Source organism: Mercurialis annua, linkage group LG2 (assembly GCF_937616625.2).
Source record: "Mercurialis annua linkage group LG2, ddMerAnnu1.2, whole genome shotgun sequence".
In the NCBI taxonomy this organism is placed as follows: Eukaryota; Viridiplantae; Streptophyta; class Magnoliopsida; order Malpighiales; family Euphorbiaceae; genus Mercurialis; species Mercurialis annua.
In genome coordinates, this window is record NC_065571.1 from 7,802,316 (window position 1) to 7,822,603 (window position 20,288).

At 31.0% G+C, this 20,288-nt stretch overlaps 3 protein-coding genes across 5 annotated transcripts in view; 1 reads left to right on the top strand and 2 right to left on the bottom strand.

The window, feature by feature from the left end:
* LOC126669401 (probable serine/threonine-protein kinase WNK11) overlaps positions 1–20,288 on the top strand; it is a 40,862-nt gene that overhangs the window by 19,310 nt on the left and 1,264 nt on the right. The window contains exons 2-3 of the mRNA XM_050362863.2: positions 19,479–19,551; positions 19,691–20,194. Of these exons, the coding sequence (XP_050218820.1) occupies positions 19,549–19,551; positions 19,691–20,194 (507 nt within the window). The 5' untranslated portion in view covers positions 19,479–19,548. The remainder of the gene's footprint in view (positions 1–19,478; positions 19,552–19,690; positions 20,195–20,288) is intronic.
* On the bottom strand, positions 1,110–6,522 carry LOC126669397 (probable WRKY transcription factor 20). 3 transcript variants are annotated; one of them, XM_050362854.2, is made up of 6 exons: positions 6,203–6,522; positions 4,599–4,757; positions 3,485–4,019; positions 3,273–3,396; positions 3,033–3,191; positions 1,110–1,879 (listed from the first exon to the last, which is right to left on the bottom strand). In XM_050362854.2, exons 1-6 carry the CDS (start codon positions 6,419–6,421, stop codon positions 1,375–1,377), a joined length of 1,701 nt encoding a protein of 566 aa, XP_050218811.1. In that variant the 5' UTR covers positions 6,422–6,522; the 3' UTR covers positions 1,110–1,374. The 3 variants fall into 3 exon arrangements, with proteins under 3 accessions (XP_050218811.1, XP_050218812.1, XP_050218813.1); XM_050362855.2 differs by lacking the exon at positions 6,203–6,522 and adding an exon at positions 5,025–5,126; XM_050362856.2 differs by lacking the exon at positions 6,203–6,522 and adding an exon at positions 4,896–4,971.
* Positions 9,310–12,169, bottom strand: LOC126669399 (truncated FRIGIDA-like protein 1). The gene is made up of 3 exons (XM_050362861.2): positions 11,253–12,169; positions 10,302–10,477; positions 9,310–10,183 (listed from the first exon to the last, which is right to left on the bottom strand). The coding sequence occupies exons 1-3, from the start codon at positions 12,070–12,072 to the stop codon at positions 9,614–9,616; spliced, it is 1,566 nt and encodes a 521-aa protein (XP_050218818.1). The 5' UTR covers positions 12,073–12,169; the 3' UTR covers positions 9,310–9,613.

Sequence of the window (20,288 nt, forward strand, 5' to 3'; positions counted from 1 at the left end):
TAAGTGGCAATTTATCCGCAACGTGTAAGCTAATTGTTTACTAAACTGGCAATTTGCCCCTTAATTTGTAAATTAATTTGCCCAAATAAGATTAATTATCCATAATTACCAAGTTCGTGACTAATTTGTCCAAAAAAATAATTTATGTGTTAATTGTCCATTGCTTTAAAGTTGAGTGGGCAAATTGCCACTTAAATCAAATATAAAATGATATAGTTTAGTGGTCAAATTGTAATATATATTTCACATCACCACTACATAAGAAAGAAGCCCATAACCCACTCTTTTTTCCAACAGTCTCACATGTCATTCAGTCATTCTTCTTGTGGTTAAATCGGCAAAACAATAAAAATTTATATGTGCAAAAAAAAAAATTGAAAACTCGTAAAGGATAAAATGGTACAATTTAATAGTCAAATAATTTATTAAAAAAATCACATTATTTAATCTGAAATATTTTCTAGAGTTTTTTAAAATTCTGTTGTTTCAAAATGTTTTTAAAATTGAAAATGTAACTTTTGAAAGTTTTCGTGGTCTATAAAAAATGATTATATGCATCTCATTGACATTTTTATATATTTTTTCTATTATATTTTTTTTTTTTGATAATTGAAGAGGAGCGCTTGTGAGAGAAATTGGACCCGCGATCTCCGTTTCACAGTTTACTACCAGCGTTTATACCACTTGGTTATAGGTGTATTTTTATCTTTTAATGAACATATAAAAGATAAAAATACACTGTAAAAAATATATAAAAATGTAGTTCATCTAGTCTCAGCCAGTTTATAGTACTATAGTTTCTCTAGAGAAAGAGCCTTTTGACTTATTTTGCATTGATATGGCAGCCACATGAGCCTTTGGTCTAATGGTGTTGCATTGATTCCCCACCTGTCCAATGATTGTCAATCTACACCAACATTAACGTCTCATTCAACTTCCATTCACATTCAATTGTTATTTGATTCACGCTAAACTTTGTCACCCATTCTATCCTACATTTTTTACATCTAACATCTTCTCAAGCTTAATTCCCAATTGCAGGTGTTTGAAAGTTCAAGAGTTATTCCAATCAATATATAGCAGAAACTAAAACAGAAATGGCCTAAGGATTCAGAAAACTCCAAACAATAAGTACATTTCAATAGTTTTTAATTTCGAAATATCTTTCATTTTTGTACAAAGCTTTCTTACTCAGGAAACTTGATAAATACAACAATTGTGGCGTGGAAAGAATTTGCAATAATAATTCATCGTGTATTCCCATTTTCATATTCTAGCCTTTTGCCATTTACCAGCTGAGCTCAAGTGGAAGAACAGCACAGAAAAATCTCGGCAGCAATTTTTTTATTTCCGTCAATTTCCTTTAAGAGGAATTTATGGACCAGTTAATAATCTCCCCACATTCTGCGGATATGGATAAGAAGAATGACTTAAAGGTGGAATTTCAATGCTACTACGGCTTTCATTCGGATTTTGCCTAGTTCCATACTGATTTATGCCACCATTTATGACACCATAGTAAGGTGCGACTGTGCTTCTTGAAACTATTCTGAAACCAGAACCATTTGCTTGGTTTTGGCTTTGCGCAAGCTCGGAATGCTGCTGCTGGTCGTTGGATCTATTTTCCATATTTGAACAGATCCCAACCCCAAGATCAAGACTAATAGTTTCATTTTCATCAGTTCTAATCCTAGTCGATCCATTTGCAGGTCCATTTGCAGCAGTAGGACCTGCAGTATCATGGCTACTGGTCTTTGCTGTAGGCACATCATGGTTGTGTTTCCCCTCATACGTGGTTATTACGGCTTTTGGATCGTGCGATGCCCTCTCCACATGTTTCCTAACTGGACATCCAGCATTTGTGCACTTGTAGTAACTCCTGCAGAATGTGGCAACAATTGTAAGAAGCTGTGGCACAGAAGCGAAAACACTGGAACAAAAAACGGCAAAACACATTTTTAAATATAAAGATTCAAATTTCATAACCATTTCTAAAATCATAAAGGAAATGCTGCAGAAGAGGATTCTAAATTTTTTCGTGCAACATGGATAAGAAACAGTTCAAATACTAAGCTTTTGCACAGTCCGATGATATCTCACTTCACACCATTAGTCAAACTTCTGAACATTAAACAAAACATAATAAATGCTAAATTGTCTTATAAAAACTTAAGCTTTAAAATAGTTTTTATTAAATGCTCAATTATTTCTAAATTTGGGAATTGACATCATAATATTACAAAAACAAATGTTTCCAAAAATTAGAGAATGTCTACAATATACAAATATCATTTGTCTCCAAATGATGTTATCTTGGCATTGTAATTAAAGAAAGCAAAATTTTATACAAAATAGAACACATATTTGTAACGTAAAAACCTAAGATACTTTTTTCTACATTTTTCTCTTAGTTTTACCTATTTCATCTTTAGTCCAACTTGTTTTTAAATTTTCAATTGGCAAAGTTAAAGCCTTTTCGAGCGGGAGGGGAGGCTATATATAGCACAGAAACGGAAACGCCTAAATGAGAAAACACCCAAAGCTATAATTTTTTAAATAAGCATATGTTATAAACCTAGTGTTTTAGAGTCTCAAAAGCGTTTCCGGAAACGTAGGAATCAACCAGTTTCTGTGCAACATTACATAGCTTCAAGTAGGAATAACAGTTATAATCAGGAACTTCATTTAGTACTTGCAGGAAATATGAAAATGCAAATTCAGGCTAATATGCTATGCTTGCCCTTGCCGGTTTATGATAAACCGTAGAAAATACGAAGTCTTATTCCGGACTTGCTAGATTTAAGTGGTATTGGAAGTCTTCACACTCTAAGAATGCATTCAACCAAATGGTTGCGACTTGCATACACAGGTTCACGTAACAAAACTTCAAGATCAATTATAGTGGAACGTTAAAAGCTTTAGAGGTGTTCTTTTGGAATTGACATTTTCAATAGAAATTTAGTCCACTATAATGCAGAATTGCAAGAAACCTATAAAAATTATTTGTACCAACATAGAAGATGTATAAAAACCTGGGATTTGGATTGCCTCTCACTACTTTCTGCCCATATTTACGCCACCGGTACCCATCATCAAGTATATCAACCTCACTCAGCGTTTGCACAACCACCCGTGGTTCCCGAATAGGCTTAACAACTGGAGTAACATCAAAACCCCCATTCTCCATTCTCCTGTTAATTCAATAACACAGTTTGTTAATTAGGGTAGCTGATTGACCACTCAGCAATAAGGTAAGACTGTTAAACTGGTACCTCCGTTTCGAGAAAGGATCATCATCATCCTCAGCACGTTCAGTGCCATCATCATTTGCTGTAACAGGAGACAGTTCAGGGGTTCCATCTGGAGATAGTTGGCCATAAGCACTAGAAGACTTATCTACATCAGTTAATAATACATGTATAAGAAAAATAGAATAAAACCAAGAGAAAGATAAAAAGAAAATTGATGTAAGGTTTTGCCTCACCATCTCGGCCAGCTAAAGACAGAATTTTGTCAGATCTATCTTCTTGGACAGACAGCACAGCACCAGAAGAATAGCGGCGGCTAGGTTGAGGTTTAGGATGATCATGTGTACCCTTATAGATAATCTCAGTAATATGTCCATCGTGAGAACGCTCGAATAACTTTTTTACTTCGCAGTTAGGATGCGTACATTTGTAATAGCTTCGTGGGAATTCACTTCCTTTAACATGTTTCTGTCCATATTTTCTCCAGTTATATCCATCATCAGATGGCATTGAAATGCTATTTCCTACTTTGTGATCAGAAAGAGATGCCTGAGCTCCACTGTTTGAGATTACAATCTGCTTTAATTCATCTGAATCAACTTCAGCGTGTGCATTAATTCCAGATGAGGGAAGTGGTGGCGATATACTCAATTCATTTGAAGGGACAGCCATCTCACTTTTGACCCTGGGTGAAGCAAGTGATTGATTCTGACAATGCCCCTGGACCTGAACAGATTGTTCAGTTATGTGATGGTGCATATCTGCAGGGACCTTGAAATTAACAAAATAAGTTAGGAAAATAATTTCCAACGAGGAAAGCATAAATGTAGACATCAACAAAAATGAGACTGTCACAGCCTAAATATTGATAAACATGTAAAAAGGCAGTTAAGGTGATGAAAGTATCACATCAACATCTCTTTACTACATCATTGAACATCCTACAGCTACTGTCAGAAAACATATGCGTAAATCTCATTGCATAGCTGGCATAATATTCCTTTGCATATCCAGTCTGTTAAACAGTATGGTGCTAGTTACTATAAGCTTGGCATGGGCATCAGGTTAATTGAACTTGAGTTCAAGCAATATTATAACTCAGTAGCCACTACTAGTTCTTGCATGGAGAGAAGAAAAAAAATTTCAAGCAAGCCAAGCATTATAGAAAACCATTTAATTTGTTAATATAACAACGCATAGAATATCGAATTGGATAACTATTTTCTTCTAATCAGCAGTTTAAGTCAAGGAAAAATCAGTAAACAAAAATTTTCATGGTTACTCTTTTAGTCACAAATGCATTTTAAGCCGATTAAGATTAAAAACCATTTTTTTTCCATAGAAAATTACCAAGTTTGATCTAGCATGGGGTCTGAACTCAAAGCTTCCAGATTTTCTGTCAGCAAAGGAGTCATAGGGAATAGTAGTTGTTAAATATGAACTAGAGATAAGTGAGCCACGTCCTGTTTGAGGTTTAATAAAGGAACCAGTAGTTGGGGAAGGCTCTGCCTGCAAAAATCAAGAAGAAAACATAAATACCTGCAAGTTGGGAGCTTAACAGGCACTTATAAGAAAAACAGTTCAAATAGCAACTACCCAAGAAATGGTACAACTAGCAATAAATAAAACAAGGAATAGAAATGATACAAGGGATTAGCTAAACCCCATGAAATCTGAAAACCATCATTGATAAATCAACCAATAGCTCCAATATCTTTTCACAATATTATCCACATATTTACTCCTAACACTGCAACTGTGACCATTCATATATACCTTCTTATCAGCATCAATATAACAGACAAAGATCAGCGAATCAATTCATTAAATCATGTGATGTCATCAGCAGATTTTGTTAGCTGGTACAAAAGGAATAATAGTAACACACAAACTCAGTAAAGCCAAGGAAAAGGCTACTTTTGCAACTTTACTTCTTCGTCTATATATAATTCCAGGTAGCTCGATACACTTTAAAGCCTCAAACCCATTCTTTCTAATGCATGAACTTGACCATATTCAGCTGATAGATTCATTTTCTCAATAGAAATTGAGATGATTCTCTACCATCTTGGCCCACAAATTATATTATCTTCTAGATACTTGCTCCTCTTTGTAAATGTGAAAGACTAAATAAAAAATATCAAAGCTCCTCATAAATGAATCTATTCCATATAGCATATTTTAAGCATAAAATGTAAAGTGTATCTTCAGTGGCTGATGACACCACTAAAACCATAAACAAACAAAATAAGGCGGAAAAAGAAAAAAGCAACCCAACTTAAGGGCAAGATTCATTATGTGAAAAAACAACACTGGCATTTAAAAGAAATCTGATTCTTAAAAATGAAACGACATTCGCCTAACAAAATTCCAACTCCAAAGAACAATCTATTGAGGACACAGAGCCAACACTGAGTTTTATTTTATTATACATAACACCAAGCATCAGAATCCAACTCCACGTCCCAATAATAGAATAGCCGCATTCCAAACAGACACATACGTAATAAACAAATACTATAATTATTTTCTTAAATAAAAAAGAACAATACAAAATCGAATTTGCAATTGGGAATTTTGAAGTAATTAGGTAAAACAAAAAGAATCTTACTCGCTAAGACTTTAACTCCGAATCACACTCATTAACTTGTCCACATGAAAGCTACTGCTACTACACATCACATAATCACACCAACCTATAAACCCTAAACACATTTCTCAATGAAAAAAAAAATTGAAATCAAACACTAAAATCTCTACTCGCATTATCTTTTTTATATGTATAAATAGCTCTGTTTGGTTACATAGATAACAATATCTCAATCTTCCTCAACAATTTACTAAAATTAACAACTTAAATTAGCTGCCAAACAGATCCTTCAACAACATTTCAAACATTGTTTACAACTAAAAAGAAAATAAAACAAAAAAAGATAATAAAAGTCGAAACTAACCTTGACATTAGAAAGAAGAACCGGAGATTCGAGAAACGAAGTCGGACTAAGACCGGGAGGGATCGTGATACATGATGACCTAGAGATCGGGAGTTTCGCCGGCGACATGAGTTTATACCTAGCGCCGCCTCCTCCAGCACCTCCTCCGGCGTCGGAGTCAGTCCGGGATGGATCTCCGCCGCCGCCGGAGCTAGCAGTGTTGCTGGTTTTGCTGTCCATTAGGAGAGTTCAGTGTGTGTGTGCAGAGTCGAAAGAGAGGAGAAAATGGATTTGATTAAAAGGGCAGAAATAGAAGGGTAGTTTGGTAATTGTGTGAGGTCTGGGTTTATATAAGAGACTGTGTTGAGTGTATGTGTATTTGTGAAGGAAAGGACAGATGAGTGTAGTTGACTTGTTTGGTTCTGTGTGGTTTACGTGTCAAACATCTAACGGTCATGGTAACAAAAATTATCCTTTAACTTTGATTTGTGATTGGTCTGTCGTTTTTAATTGGTGTTGCTACTGGTGATTCAAAACGTGTTTTAAGCTCCTTTATTGTTTTTACTTTCAACAAAAATTCACTTTTATCCTTCAAATTTGGAAAGAAAAAATTTAAGTTCGAAATTTTAAATAAAATTGTAGTATTTAAAATGGACATTCTGATTCCTTTTTATCTCTCAGATGAATTGGGACCGACAGAAGACAACTAAGTTAATATATAGATACAATATGCCAGGAAAAAAAAATTCTCATTTAAACCGTAAGAGATCACATGAATCGTCACAATTCCGTTATAGTTTTGTAACAGATAACCATTTTTTCTTATTTGTGACGGACAGATCTCTCACAAACATTAGTGCCGGACTAGTTCGTCACACTTCTGTTACAAAAAAAGAAAAATTAATTTTGGACGGAATTTAAATCCATCACTAATAACGTTTATAAAAAATAACTTGTTACATTTATGAATAACCGTTTGATTCGTATGTTGTTGTTGATGTTAGATCTGTTTAATGAAATTCAATAATTAACCATATATTTTACAACATATTCATTTTGGATTATTTTATTTCGGTCATTTAATTAGCTATCAAACTCATTAAATCTCTAAATCATACATGAATATGAGAATTGGCTAATTAGTAATTACCGGTCGCTAACGATTTTTTTTATCAAGCTAAAAAGAAGATTTCTCATATAAATTTCCGGTCACTTTCAAATCAGATTAGTTTAGAGTTAAATCAAGCGGAATTATAAGCAACAAATTATTTTATTGGTGCATAATCTTTATATTCATATATCGTAAAATAGGGACTTTATTAAAAAGACATTTTTTTATGAATAAATATCAATGAATTGATTAAGTTACTAACTGTATTACTTTGATTAGACGGGAAAATAACTATGAAAATGGGTGTTGAATTAGAAAATTATCCAATTGAGTATTGCAAATTACATGAACTGTTTGAGTGATAGTTTTAAATCACAGCCTTAAGATGGCAAACCCTAAATACTTAACATTCAGCATTCAAACTAAAAATCTAGAATTATATATTGATTAATTTCAATGGCAATTTTAATTTATATAACCATTACTCTAACAGATAATATTAAGTATACAAGCAGAATACAAAAAAGGGACGATGACAAAAGTACCTAAAATTTTAAAAATAATTACAAAAGTACCTGTAAACTTTTTTTATTTACAAAAATACGACTGATTTAAAATTAATTACAAAAGTACCAAAAAATAAAAATTAATTACAAAAGTACGATTTGTATAATGTCGGTATAATTATGGTATAATTTTGGAATATTAAAACTATAAATCATATAATTTAAAAATAATATTTGGTTTATTATTGGTATAATTTCAATATATTTTCGGTATATAGATTATAAATTTTTATATATTTTTTCTAGTTGATAACATGTATATTTTTTTATATGTATTTTTCACAATAGTTGGTAATGAACTAGAGAATTTGTATATTGTTGGTATAATTTTAGTATATTGTTAGGTTAATATTTAGTATGTGATGTGGTGTAATGTTGATGTAATAATAAAATTTTAGTATATTTTGATCTGTACACTCTTAGTATACTGTTGGTATAGTTTTGGTATATTATTAATTTAATTTTTAGTAAACGATTTAATGTAATTTTGGTAAATTTTTATTTAATATTTAATAAAATCTCAGTATATATAATGTTGGGTATAATGTTGGTATAATATTGATATAATGTTAGTTTTTAGTATACTGACATTATACCCACAGTATACACCGTATGTTTGATATTATTTTTTAGTTTTTTGTACTTTTGTAAATATTATTAATACTTTTGTAAATAAAAAAAATCAACATGTAATTTTATAATTATTTTCATTTTTTTTGGTAAATGGTGTAATTTCCTCTATAAAAAAGGGCAATATCTAATTTTATTTAGATGGGTAAATTAATCAAAACCAAACAGAAAAAATTGATCCAATGCCAATTATCTGTCATTGTATTGCATAACCTTAATTCTTTGAGATTGATGATTGTTAAATCAAACAATTCTTTTTTGGTATAGAATTCATAAGGTTCCTAAACGGTTGCTAACTTTAATATTGGATCTTCAAACCTTTCTCATTCGAGTCATGTAGATTTTTTGCAGGAGGCGAACTCTAACCAACTGGTCTCGGATTTTAAACAGTTACATACATAAACACATTTGGCAAATGCGAACTCGCTTAAGTTAAGAGAACGTCTTACCAACTCATATGCGCCTTGAGGTTTAAATCAAACAATTCCAATTACTTCTTCATCATTCTTTCCACAAAATAATTAAAATAACTTTTTCTATCAATCTGAATCTTATTCAATTTAAGAAGGATGTTAACTTACATTCTGAGTGTATTATGTTTTTACATTCTAAATATATCACATTTGTCTCCAAAATTATAGCTTAGTGACAAAGACATTATAGTTCAACCTAAAATCTCACTTTCGATTTTATTTTCCTTTATATTAGCCGAAATTTACACTAAAATCCTCAAATTTCATTACTTTGATAACCAAAAAATTACCCTAATATCCTCCAATTTAATAACCAAAAATTACACCTCAAATTTAATTATTAAAATATTACGCTAATATCCTCAAATCAAATTGACAGGCAGAAGCAAAACGAAGAATTATTCAACGTAGCATTGACCTCCCAAAGCCAATCCTAACCAAAAGAAGGCATATAATTACAATGCATTAATAACTTGATATGTAGACATTGTGGGTACTGTTTACAAACTTAAAAAAGTGAAACAATGCCCCCAATACAACTAACTAAGTTGCTATATACATTCATGGCAATCAAAAACTTGCTTTCTGATAACCTAACCCCCATCAGTAAAAAAGTCAAAATGTACCATCCAGAGTTGCACTACCACTTACGCTACTGCGGAATGTAACCTGGATAGTATTGGGATGGATGACCATATCCATTATAAACAGATGGCCGATCATAATAACCACCAGGAGTCGTATAAGGATCTGAAGAGTACGGATGGGCCACAACAGGTCCTGGGTTACCAGGGAATCCCATAATAGATCTCGCCGAGCCATATGGACCAGCTAATGCACCTGCATAAGAGGTAATGGGAGGAGCGTAACTCGCTAACCCATAAGGCTCAGCTGCTGGCAACAAACCTGCCTGTGGTAAATAAGATTGTTGACTGGAACCAGCAGCACTGATTGCAACTGCTGCAGGAGCAGGCACTCGAGGATGTTTGTTTCCACCCATCTGCTGCTTTTTTGCTTGCTGCTTTGCCAGCTTCTGCCTCTTTGTCAGCTGTTGAGGCCTATTATCAGAAGATGGTGCGGCAGCTATCTTTTCTTTCTGCTTCTCTAGCATCTCAATACGCTTCTCAAGATCCAGACGGGAATACTCGAATTGAAGATTGTGTTGATCGATGTATTGAAGTACTACTTTCACAGCATTAATTTGTCTGCATATTGCCTCATTCTACACGAAAGCATAGTTATGTGAGTTTTAATATGCAACGTGGAACAGTTTATGCAAGGAAAGCTCAATGAATTCAATACTATGTGCTATTCTGAAAGTAGAGGGGTTGCACAGTTACCTGTGCCCTAACAGAGATCCTCTCGTCCGTGCAACTTTTAATAGTATAATTCTCGCAATCCGTCAGGTGATTTTTCAAGAGAAGAGCAGGTGGGAACTTGTCAGCCAGTCCAAGATCAAATACAAATTTGACAGCCAAAAGGTGTTTTCCATTGTCCATGAGTTTCTGAACGAGATCTGTGGTGAAGAAGAGAACCAATTAAATTACAACACTTTCATTAACAGGAGATATAAACCAGAAGGCACTTCTAATAACTACTAATCATAGAAACATCTTCTACTAATTGTTTCTTTTCTAGAGGTTTCTGTGTGCCATGGTCTCCTCTATCAATAAGAGCACTTGCAAACTAGTCTGACTCTGAGCATGAACAACAGTTAATTGGGAGGGTCAAGCAAATGGCAGCAGTAATTTTGTCAGTGCAAAACATTGTTTTAGTAGGTGTCCTTGCAATTAAGTGCAATTTTCTAATCTTAATTCTTAAATTGTCAAATTCTTAGTGGAATCAGGTCTCTCCACCGTGATCCAAGGAAATCGCTCTAAATATGTTCGAGTTTCATGCTTTCAACCATGTTTCTGGTAAAACGAAAAAAAATGCCTACCCTCCATGTAAACCACAAAAGTTACCCGCTCCCTAATTAGACCAACCACATCTAGATGCTATACCATCTCAACCTTCTCACTTTAAAATCACCCTCCTCATTGCATTTTAAAAGGGTATTCTGATAAGATCACAAAAGATAAGATATAATTCATTCTACGCTTTCTTTATTCATCGAATCAAAAACAACTAGTCTTTCTCCTAAGCTACAATCTAATGCCCTTTGATAGAAAATTCTCAATGTCAAGATACAATGCAACATTTTTACATCAAGAATGTCATTCAACAACTAAACAACGAAAACAACTATCGCAAGCAATGCAACAACAACAAAAAAGCACATAGAAACATACCGTTAGTTTTATCACCTAAACCGATAGCACGAGCCAAATCAGTAGCTTCTTTAAACCTAGCAACAGCAAAAAAATAATCCAAAAGCTCACTATCATTAGAAAACACATCATCAACCTTCAAGTCAAAAGCCGCAACGAAGTTCATAAACCCTAATGCTTCTAAAGGATTAATCGTAACGTTCGAATTCATCAAATTTTTCCAATCCAAAGCCAATTTTTTAGCTTTAAGCTTCACCTCATCACTTAATTTTAATTTAGCCTTAATCTCACATATTACCTCTAATAAATCTAAACAACCCTTCCTTTTTCTATTGAAATCTGCATCTTTATGGCTCACATGATAAAACCCTTGCATTGCATCCAATACAATTTCTCCTAAATCACGGACCGTACCCGTACCCACAAATAACCCGATTAACTCAGCCCGAATAGCTTCCCGGTCTTTCGAATTCTCACTCATATAATCCCCCAATCCCTTTCCGTCCATCTTCTCACAGAACAATTTCAACTCCTTACGGGCAGGCGGGTATTCGGTAGACCGGGTCGGAGGAACCGTATTCAATACTTCCGGGTCGGGTCGGACCGGGTGTTCTTGGAGGCGGAGAAAGCGGCGGGTGAGTCCGGATTGCACGGAGGAGAAGTGTGAGTCGATGTCCGACCAGGAGAGGGAGAAGGAGGAGATGAGGGAGGAGTGAGATTGGAGCTCATCGAAGGCGCGTTTTAGGGTTTGTTTTTTGGGGTCGATTAGGTTTATTGCCGATTCGATTGTTTTCAGGGGTGTGATTTGTTGTTGTTGTTGTGTTTGATTTGAACCTGACATTGTTTTCTGTCGTCAATTTTTTTTCAGAAAATTTGAGTTTTCGAAACCCTAAAAATGGTTAGTGTGTCAGGCAACTGTGCTTTTCCGGTGGTTTGTGGCCAACCTGCGATGCGAGGACATGAAACGTTGACGTTCGTATTTTATCACCGTTGAGGTTGATCATATAAAGACGGCATGTCGTTTCTTGATGGGTTAGGCCCATGAGCAGGCCTTACTTTTTGTGTTTTTATAAAAAATACCTAAAATGAAATACATAAGGTACAAAATAAATATTTTATTTAGTATGAAATATATAATATACAAAATAAAATATATGTTGACAAGTAAAAATGTATGAGGTACATAGTTATTTTTTATTGATATTTTATTCGGTATGAAATATGTCAGGTATGAAATAAACATACATCGACCTCTAAAAAAATATTTTGTACCTTTACTGAAAGTAAGTACATATTTTTTTTGTATTTTTTTCAAAAATAAAGTTACTATTGTTAGTTATTAGAAAAATCAACTCCTAATTTTATAAAAATTATTTAGATAAAAAAGATTATAATTGTTAAGAAATGTTATTTTAAAACTACAATAAAATTTCATAAATAATTATAAAAGAAATTTGATTTTGATGTTTTTTCTATATTTTGTGGAAGAAAATTAGTTCAGGCATTAATATAAACTTTATTTTTAACTAAGTCTATTTTTTGAGAATTCATTTAACTAAGTCAATTATACTGTTAACTGAGGGAAGGAGTATATTGACCAAACTTTTTTTTGTGATTTTAAAACATGAGGTAAAATTAGTTAATTATACTTTATCTCAAGGTTTTTTTCAATAATTATGCCATAAAATAAAGAGTGTTTATCCCATGCATTGGTTGTGCCATGTCATAATTACAACAAGCCAATGGAGATTTGCGATAGGGAATCTTTTATTTATTACTTAATTTTTTATTATAAATTTTTCCACATGGCTAACGCACCATTAATTTGTTGCACGAATGACATGGCGCAACGGTTGCGTGCAATAATTTTTCTAAAATAAATGGGTCTAATTGGAGCTAATTAAATTAACTGACTTTGTCAAAATATGTCTGTCCCGATACAATTAAAATTTGTAAGACAATTAATAGTGGGCAAATCGCAAAATGTCCTCAGAATCAACATGTTCTAAAATATGGCTATTGGCTATTAGTAAGGAGTAATTTTTTTAATTAAATTCACTAACTTCACAGTTAAATACTCCATCCAGTCTATAATATTTATCGCATTTGAAAAATCTTTTTGGTACATAATATTTGTCACTTTAAAATATCAAAAAAACATTAATTACTTTTTTTTCATATTTGCCCGTCATTAATTTATTGAAAAAATACAATAAATAAATAAATAAAATAGTAATAAATATAAACAAGTTTCAATATAAGATTAACTTAGTTAAAGTATTTACAAATTAAGACTTTTTTTTTGACAATACAAATTAAGACTTATTAGTTATTTTTTTAGTTATTGTGTCAAAGCAATTGCTATAAATATTATAGACATGGGGAAATATAAACAAACAAAAAGATTCATATTTATTTAGAATGTTTGGTCAAAAATAAATTAACTTAGTTGAAAAATAAATGTAAACTTTTATGAATTGTTATATTTTATTTAATTTTTTTTAGTTTTTGCAATAATATTCCGGTTTTGTTATTTCGTTGCAATTTTAGTCAATTTTTTCTAATCAATTTAAGTTCAATTTTTATTTGAATTTATAAATGAACTCCATGGTTAGGAAAACTCGTTTGGCATAATTTTAAAATTTAACTTCTACTTTCAAAAAAAATAACGTTAAAATCTGATTCTAAATTCTCCAACATTTTTGGTAGTTCAAGTTAAAAAATAAATAAATTTGAAACTAAAAATTACAAGAAAAAAACAAATTAAAATTAATATGTTTTGTACTGAGGTGAAAGATTTAAAAATTAAATTGATTATAAAAAACAGCTAAAATTGCAAAAAAAAAATGTTGAAATTTTGATATTATTAAATAATTAGATAAACTTAAAATAATCCGTAAAAATTTGGACTATATTATTATTAGGCTAGATGAATTTAATTATTTTTAGTCAAAGAGAATTGTATGTTATATTCTATTACAATTAATTTGATTATTTTTTGCCAATTGGAAAGAGTAATCAAAACTGAAGTTATCTAAATCACATTAATTCAATTTGATTAAATCTCCATTCAGTTTAAATTTTAATATGGATTTCGCTGTCATTTACTATAGGATTCTCTACTTGTCCATAACAACATTATGAAGCTACTTGTATAATAATTCCGTGTGAAGTGACTTTTGTATGATTTTTAGAAATAACAGCTAGTGTAATTCTGAACCTACTTTTAATAAAAATATTTTGTCGAGCTAGATTAAGATCAACAAATCGTAATGAGTTCAAAAAATGTTTATCGTTAAATAAAAACTGATTATACAGTTTTTAAACACTATAACATTTAGAGTTATCATAAGATATTGAAGGAGAACTAAAACAAATGTTAATGAACTAAAATTTATTCAATTTGGATTGGATATCATAGACTCCACCGGGATTCTACCATGATATTGAATTTTGATGTATCTGATAGTTTAATTTTAGTAAATTTAGTATTTAATATGATTAAAGTCTATTAATTTTTGTGAGAATCGGCTAATGGATTATAAGAAGTTTCGAAAAAATAGTGTTAGATTTTTCTGTATTTACAAAGTTGTTACTAATTCTGGATTGATCATGAATAAATATTTCTATCTAATTTGGATTGTCTTGATTGATAATTTTGGTTCTTTTATCAAACTTCTTGATGACATAGATCCATTTGTAATATGAAATGATTGTTCTTTTTAATTATTTTTAAAGTAATAGCATAGAGGTTAGAATTACTGTAAACAAAAATATTTTGTGCAACTAGCTAAAAATAATAAGAAAAACACTTATTAATGAGTTTTACTTTTTTTTTTTTGCCTGGCATCAAGAAAATTAAAAGAGTTATTATGCAATTTTAATTAAGGTATTTTCAAATTAGAGATAATCCATCATACGCTTGGTAAAACGTATTGTTTCACAAGTCAAATTTGTCATCAACTATGTTATAAATGTTAAACTTAAGTTTTTTTTTCAATCAAGTTTTAAGTCTGATCAAGTACATTCAACTAATCAAATTTGGTTGATCTCTTCGGTCCAATTTGTATTAAAAATGAATAAAAATAATTATCATTCAAACTGAGCCAATATAGAATATTTTATAATTTCATATTTATTTTTCAAATTTTATTTTAATTAGGTGTGCACATAATGAGATATAAAAATTAATATTTTATATCAGTAAGATGATAGTCAAAACATCAGCACATAAATGATTTAAATTTCATATTGAGACATTTAAAAAAAAAATGTTCCATGTTGTACGGCTTCATCCAAATTTAAGCTCATTTCTCCTTCTTTTATAACAGGAAAATAAAATAAAATTGGAACCTTATAAATTTTGGTGAATTAATTATCAGACAAAATAATTACTATTTTCTAAGGAAGCCAAGAAATGCAAAATTTGATTTATGACATAAGAGAATAATATATTATTGTATAGTCCATCCAGATTTAGATGTTTTTGCCTTTTTTTTTGTAACTTGTAAAAAAAAGACCTTACCAAATTTTGGTAAATTTATCAAACAAAATGGCTTGAATTAGCCTATCTTTCTTGACCTAAATTATATAATTGGATAACTAATAGCAGCAATGATGTAGTATCTTGAGAATGAATTTATTGTGATATCATCCACTCATCACAACTAATTTTCAGTTTAATTGGCTGTCTGTTGATCAATTTCATTTAATTTTTATCTATGTTTGGATGGATCTAAAATATGAGCATATGTGGTAAATCTTTGACTACCATCAGGTCAGAATTGAACCCATATACCCTAATAAAGCAATTAATTAAAGTATTAAATGATGTTTGATAAAATTAAAAATTAAAGCAATTAATTAAAGCAATTTTTGACCGTTCGTCTTCCTCTGTTCTGAGGAAGACTCGTCTTCCTTGAACGGTCTTCCTCTGTTCTGAGGAAGACGACCGGGTCGTCTTCCTCCATGGAAGACGACCTGCTCATCTTCCATGGAGGAAGACGACTGCTCGTCTAGACGAGCGGAAATTTTAATTTTTATTTAAAAAAAAATTAAAATAGTTTGCATTTAGGCTAATTATTTAATTTAAAAAAATATTAAATATAATTTTTTTAGCGGGTCGGATAATAACAACAAAAGCATTCATATATTGGAATCTCGTTAATTAATTTTGAAAAGTAGAGGTCGCATGGTTGTGGATATGAATTTTTATAAAATAAATATATTTATTTATACTAAATAAAAAAATATTGTTAAGTTTTATAATTTTTAAAAGAATAGGTTTATTTTTATTTTAAATAAAACATTAAGCCCAATTTAAAATATATCCTAAAATTTAAAGCATTGATTTGAACATTTTTCAAGTAAAAAGAGATCAATTTAATACTCGAGGGTGCAATTGTAAGTGAAAGGTCGTAATTTGGGTATATTTGGTGGTTTTGCAACGTGAGGGTGCAAACGAATTGGGGTAAAAGGTGGGCGATTTTTAAGTTTTTTAAATGAAACTCCATCTTTCAACAAAAAAAATCCAAATTTTGATATCTCTTGAATATCATAAGCGATAGAGATTATTTTTTGGGTTGATAAGATATTAAATGTTAAACATAAACTTAACAAATTTTTCACGTCCAAAACGTTTTTTTCTACTCAACAAAAACCTTTTTTCAAACCAACAAAATTTCATTTTACGAACTTGAAATAGAATTTCAAATATAGCCAAGTTCACGATTTAAACAAAAAACACTGTTAAAGTGAATATTTTGGTTAAAAACACTTTCAAAATAGGCATTTTATCTCGTTTTTCCCCTTTGCCACATTAGTTAAAGGGCTTAAATAAGTTAAATTAGTTAAGTTATAGGTGTTTTTTTAATCTAAAATCATAAATTTAACCTTAATTAATATTCTGTGTCAAATAAAATGGGAAAAATGAACGTTTCTTCAAAAAGCATGCAGCTCTTTACTTTTGCCACAAAAAAATCAATCAGCTTTATCATCAAGCTAAACGAATTAAATAACAATATGCTCCCATAAATTTTAAGTAATAGACAATTAACACATATATTAATTTTATGGACAAATCAATACACAAACTTGGTGATTATAGGCAATTAATCTCATCTTGATTATTTACCCCCTCAATTTGTAAGCTAATATCCTCTCAATTGGCAATTTGTCCCCTTAACTTAATTGTTAAAATGGGGATAATTACACATAATCACCAAATTTGTGTATTTATCCATAAAATTAATTAATGTGTTAATTGTCCATTGTTTACGAGTTGAGGGGTAATTGCTAATTAATTCCAAACTAAACTAACTAAAGTCTATTTGATTTTTGACAAATTAGTTTATATTGTTTATTTAAAAATTAACTAAAATCCAATGTTAATTAATAGTAACTTTTAATATAAGAATATGTCTTTAAGAGTTTTAATTTTTATAAATTAACATAAATTTCAAAAAAATTATTAAATATTAATTGTTTTACAACAATTAATGAAATGATTTATATATATATATATAATATTTGTAATTCAGAAATAGTTAGCTATTATTATTACATCAAAATTTATTTCTAATAGTATTTGTAATTTTTATATAAAATGGTAGGAATCAAATCTGAAATTTGGTAAAATAAATAAATTATGTGTGTGTTTGTGTATATATGTATATTAAAATAATATTTTTCACCATAAAAATAGCATTTAAAATAGTTATTTCTCTTGTCAAGATGTCATTAGATTTGATACCACCATGATTATAATATAAAAACAATATTTACCATGAGTGGATTAGTCTGCGCCCCCCCCCCCCCCCCCCCCCCCTTTAAACTTGATAGTATCACAATTTTGATAGCCCCTTTTGATGATTTCACATGGATTATTCACATCACATTTCTATCATAGCATATTAGCATGTGCCCAATCCAACTCCTAATTTATAATCACATGCATTCAAACAATTTCTATCAAAATCTTAGGATGATATAAAATTAAGTAATTCGAATTTAATTTTGATAAAATTATTTTATACATATTTACTGGATCAAATATTAATTGATAACGAATTTGTATATGTGGATCCTTATACTATTAAACTTTAAACGATTGAGTTCATATACTAAAAAAAACATATGTATTAGGTTACTACACTATCGATTCCATCTAAATTAAGTTTTTTTTCGTTCATTACTGTTTATGTAAAAACGTTGAGTTCATTTCTAACTATAATGGATAAAAGGACTTAACGTGTTTGCAGTTGATAATAAAAAAAAATATAATATGTATTTTTTTAATACAGAAATATAATAATACATAAATCCATATTAATTTTATGCCTGTAATTAAATATATTTAATAAGGAGCGTAAGAAATCTTTCGATTTCTCAAAGGTTGGAGAACCAAAGAAAGTCAGAGGTTTCATCACAAAACACGCTCCAGCTATCCTACATGGACTATTCTTCCATTTTTCCTGGAACCTATAATCACATCTCAACCGTCCATTTCATTGAAGACCCACAAACACATGTCCACGTGTACGACCCAAAACATCAGACCTTTACCAACGCAAACACGCGGCTCCAGTCCGACCTTCTCTTATAAGAAAAACATTAATTTATTTACCAAAAAGACAAATAAATAAACGAATATTATATCCTCAAGACAACAGCTAGCAAATTACTCAAAGGTCAAATGATTTTTTAAGTCAATTTAAATAAAATTTAATTTGTGTTTGAACTTAATTATGATTAAAACAAATTTTCAAAATTAAATAATAATTAAAAATTTAATCAAATCAATAAAAATAATAAATTTCTAAACTTTTTAAAATCATATAACTTCAAATATATATATTTTTGATTTGATCATAAGGTGTCCTGAATGGATTCCAACTATAAAACAACACCTTAAAATTTTTCATATTCAGACTAATTTCCACTCGAGTCGTGTAGTTTTCTTGCAGAAGACAAACTTCTAACCTCAAGATTTAAACGGTTGCATACATGAGTACGATAGTCACGAGAGCGCATCAACAACTCACCTTAGGGTTATATAACTTCAAATATTAATGGTAGGTTTAAAAAATCATCACCTAACCTAACCATTAACCGTGTTCATTAAGGTTTCAAAACAGAGCATTCACTAGTCCACCTTCTATATAAATACATATAATCACCTTCCAAACTCTTGATCTCTTTCCAACAATTCTCTAACTTTTTTTGGTAATCAAATCAAAGTTTTGCGTCACATTTATTTGTCTCTCTCACCCAACAAGAGCCTTATCAGCTCTTCGTTGTCGGCTCCTCCTCTCTATATATGGTAATCTTATCAACTTTTATGTTTGATTTTATCAACTGTTATGTTTAAATTTCTATTGTTTTAACGTTTTAAAGACTTAAAATGTTAATTTCTTGCAAAAAAAAAAAACTAGAATTCATGTTTAAAATATTGATTGTAGATGCCTAGTGTCATGCACGATCCATCTGATAAGGACTCGGAGCACTTTGTTGAGATAGATCCCACCGGCCGCTACGGCCGATACAGCGAACTACTAGGCTGCGGTGCAGTTAAAAAGGTTTACCGTGCATTTGATCAAGAAGAGGGAATAGAAGTTGCATGGAATCAAGTCAAGTTACGGAACTTCTCGAACGATCCGACCATGATCGATAGGCTGTACGCTGAGGTTCGATTGCTGAGAAGCTTGACGAACAAGAATATTATTTCTTTTTACTATGTGTGGCATGATGAAGAACATAATACGTTGAATTTCATTACTGAAGTTTGTACCTCGGGGAATTTGAGAGAGTATAGGAAGAAACATAGGCATGTTTCGGTGAAGGCGTTGAAGAAATGGGCGAAGCAGATCTTGAGAGGGTTGAATTATTTGCATACTCATGAGCCTTGTATTATTCACCGAGATCTAAATTGCAGCAACTTGTTTGTCAATGGGAACACTGGCCAGGTAATGAAGATAGAATGCTATTTCTTGATATTCTAAATGTATACATGTTGCACATAAACTTCTCGAATTAGAGATTTCCGGGTTTCATTTCCAT